The following is a 3,565-nucleotide window of genomic DNA, read 5'->3' on the forward strand; positions in this document are numbered from 1 at the left end:
TACACATGACAACTCTGCCCAATTAGTCCCTCGAGGATGACGTCGGCGGTCCTCTGCCAGACGGCCGGACTGTTAACTAGTCCCATCGGCATTCGGTTCCATTCGTAGTGGCCGGAAGGGGTATTGAAGGCCGTTTTGTTTTTGTCCCTGGGGTCCATTTCTATCTGCCAGAAGCCGGCTGCTAGATCCACGACGCTGAAGTATCGGGCAGACCCAAGCTGGGCAAGGGTCTCCTGTATGTCAGGAATTGGATACGGATCGACCCGTGTGACCGCATTGAGCCTACGGTAGTCTACCACGAGTCTGGAAGAGCCATCCGGCTTCTCAACCAAAAGGGCCGGCGCACCCCAAGGCGACTTAGACGGTTCGACAATGCCTTCCTCCTCAAGGTCCCGAATCTGCTTTGCCATGTCGTCTCGCTGTGAATAAGGAATTCGGTAAGCCCGCTGATATACAGGAGCATCGCTTGTCGTGTTGATTCTGTGCTTGATGACATCACACCGGCCCAAGTCTAGCTTGCTCCTCGCAAAAACAGCGCTATACCCGTTTAGCAACGACTCTAGGCGCCCCCTTTCTTCTGCCTGTATGTGGCTTAATTCGAACAACGAGGCGACATTCTCTTGGTCACTCCCGGACTCAGCCACTCCGCGGACTGAATCAACTTCCGCCTCCCTCGCGCTGTGGAACCTCCCAACCGTCTTGTTTCTGGGCAACGACAACGGCTCGCGGCTGAAGTTTATGAGCGACACAGGGACCCTTGAGTGCTGGTCAACCGTAACCAATGCCCCCTTAGCTGTCACCCCGTGGGTGTGGAGACTGGTCTCCTCCAAAACTCCCAGTTCTCCCTCTGGTACATCCACTTTTACCCAGCAGATTATCTCCGACAAAGGCGGCAGCACACAAGGTGCACTCAAACGGACAGGAACGCCAGAAAACAGTCGTTGCGCCGCGCCCCCGGCTCCTTTGTTCTCCCGCCAAAATGGGACTTCGTCACCCCGCACCGAGAGAGCACCTCGGCTGACGAGCACGTCGATGTTGTGCTCCGACAGAACATCTTGACCCAGGATGCCATCGAGCGGCAAGGCGGTGTCGTCAGAAATTATGAAACAGGGGTGCTCAAAGCGGTGCTCAAAGCGGTGCCTTCCCAGAGCAAGTTTCAACCGATAGCATCCCCGAACGTCAATCTGTCCTCCCGAAATGCCATGAAACCTCTTGTTTGCATGCTCGGGGCAGGGTCTCAAGTTTTTGTCTTTCATTTTTCCGAGCCCCACGGCTTTGAGCAACGTGACGCGGGAGCCGGTGTCAACCAAAAGTCGCATGTTCGTCCCGTTAATCTCACATTCCACAACGGGGCTCGTTTCCTCGGAGTACCTCAGAATAATCGTCTCTGTCTCCCCTTCGACCTTGGGACCGGCACCCGACCTTCCATTCCTCTTCGACATCGCTTGCCTTCTTTCCCCCTCCCTCTTTCCCTCCCCATCCTTCGAGCTTGGGACCGAAGAATGAGGGGGAGCTACACGTTTTTTGGCGCCGTGTCCGCCATCGACGCGCCCTCAAGGCCACTCCCCGATTTCCGGGAACGGCATTCACGAGCAAAATGGCCGCTTCCCCCGCAGGCAAAGCAGCCCGTGTAGCGACGCCTAGGAGCTCTCTGTAACCTTTGTTCACGTTCTTCCTTCTCAGTGAGGAGCTTTTCTAGACCCGCCAATCTTTCTTTAAGCTGCGTTAGTTCGTCCGTCTCCACAATTCTCACGTGTTGAACCTGATTGACCAGATTTTCATTTGCCTCTTCCTCTGACGCTATTTCAACCGCTTCCTCAAAATCTTTAGGCCGATGCGACAGCACCAGCCGGCGAACAGGATCACGAAGCCCCTGTACAAACTGTGAACACAACTGTTCCCTCATCATCTCTCGAGCAATTTTTGCTCTCTGTTCATCCTTAGCTGCCGTACTGCCTTCCCATTTCCTACGCAGTGTATCTGAACCAAGCGCCTGTATACGCGTGGCGAACGTGCGAACGTCTTCATCATGTTTTTGAGAAGCCTCTGCGAAACGCTTTAGCTTTATGTTGAGCGGCTCGGTGTCATATCTCGCCGTGAGGACGCCCCTGAGCGCATCGAACGTTTTCGCTTCCTTAGCCTTTTCATCTCGCCAGACAAAGTCGTATGCGCCCCCCGAGACGCGGCACCTCGCCACTCCAAGCTTATGTTTGTCCTCCCACGCTCCCATCAACGCAACCTGCTCAATGGTATCCAAGAAATCGTGGACGTTAACTCCCTTTCCATCCCCGGAGAATACTGGCACCATAGTATTCAGAGCCAGCACACTGGGTCCCATCGCGACTGCCTGTTCTATGCTCATCCCGCACCAAAATGCTCACGATCCCGTCTCCAGCCTGCTCTCTCCTTAGACGGGGGTGTTTCTGTCCCGTCAAATCCCGAAGGAGTTAGGATCCCACCGCTGCCACCAATGTAAAGTTTCGATGCGAAACTCAGTTGACGGGGTTCCTCCCTCGGTGGAGAGCAAGCAGGAGACAGGAAACACTTTTAAGAATTTAATACTGCTGGCTGAACTGGTCGCCGTCGTCGGGTCGCTTACTGAGGGGGTTGTTGCACAGGTCGACGGGCTGTGTCGTTCTCGTCTGTCATGGGGAGGTCCAGGGCTGCGTCGTTCTCGTCTGTCATGGGCAGGTCCAGGGCTGGCAGCTCTCGGGCATGTCACGGGCTGGCGGCGGCTGTCGAGCAGCTCGCTGGTAGCGTTCCCGGGCACCCGCCGTCCAAGGCAGGCAGCGTCTTTTTGGGGGTGGCTCGTCCGTTCGTGCTCGGGACCAAGTGCCCGCTCCCGCGTGCCACCCGTCCGTTTTCCCTTTTTTCCCTTGCCCTCGCCTGCCGCGGTCACGCTCACTCTCGCCCTGTTTCCGCCGAGGCCCTCTCCACCGGTGACCCTGATGACGTCACCGCGTTTTCCCCGTGACGACACATTTCGCTACTTCAACCCGCCGAGACCTGTTCTCAAGGTCGACCCCGCGCCGCCATCGGCCCGCACCCCCGCGATGCGGCTCCTTACAATGCGCTACAAACAGTGCACTCAAGTATGGCGTCCAGTGAATACTTTCTATAGATGGCACTGACCAGTGACGTACCAACTTGTTTTTGAGTGGGGGGGGGGGGGGGGGGGGGCAAACCTGAACCCCCGCCCTCCCCCGGGCCGGGGGGCGGTGCCCTTGGTATTTCTTGGGCGACGGCGGACAGTGTTCGCCCTGCCCAGTGGCGGCTGTTTCAGGGGGGGCAAAGCACATGCCTTGCCCCCCCCCCTCTGAGAACTGGGGGGGAGGCAAGTGTCCCCCTTGCCTCCCCCCCCCCCCCCCCCCGGTTGGTACGCCCATGGCACTGACTGTGTAAAAGTGTCTCTTGGTTCATCTGACCCGCGTGCCCGTTCTTCTGACGTCTTGCCGTCTCTGCAGCTGGCCCGGAGTGCCGTGATCCGGCCGTGCTCACCTCGTGCGACTCGCAGACCGAGCAGTGGCCGTACTACAGCGACCCGTCGCGTGGGGTCTGCGTAGCC

The 3,565-nt window shown here is 57.7% G+C and overlaps 1 protein-coding gene across 1 annotated transcript; it reads right to left on the reverse strand.

Moving 5' to 3' along the window:
• Positions 1-1,513: 1,513 nt before the first annotated feature.
• On the reverse strand, positions 1,514-2,362 carry LOC120838462. Its single transcript, XM_040208403.1, has one exon. The coding sequence runs from the start codon at positions 2,360-2,362 to the stop codon at positions 1,514-1,516; it is 849 nt and encodes a 282-aa protein (XP_040064337.1).
• Between the last annotated feature and the right edge of the window lie 1,203 nt (positions 2,363-3,565).

This window comes from Ixodes scapularis, unplaced genomic scaffold, assembly GCF_016920785.2.
Source record: "Ixodes scapularis isolate PalLabHiFi unplaced genomic scaffold, ASM1692078v2 PGA_scaffold48__2_contigs__length_671460, whole genome shotgun sequence".
Classification (NCBI taxonomy): Eukaryota; Metazoa; Arthropoda; class Arachnida; order Ixodida; family Ixodidae; genus Ixodes; species Ixodes scapularis.

Bases quoted from the DNA above. Each gene is read 5' to 3' on its own strand.
- LOC120838462 (XM_040208403.1), bottom strand. From the start codon at position 2,362: ATGAGCATAGAACAGGCAGTCGCGATGGGACCCAGTGTGCTGGCTCTG.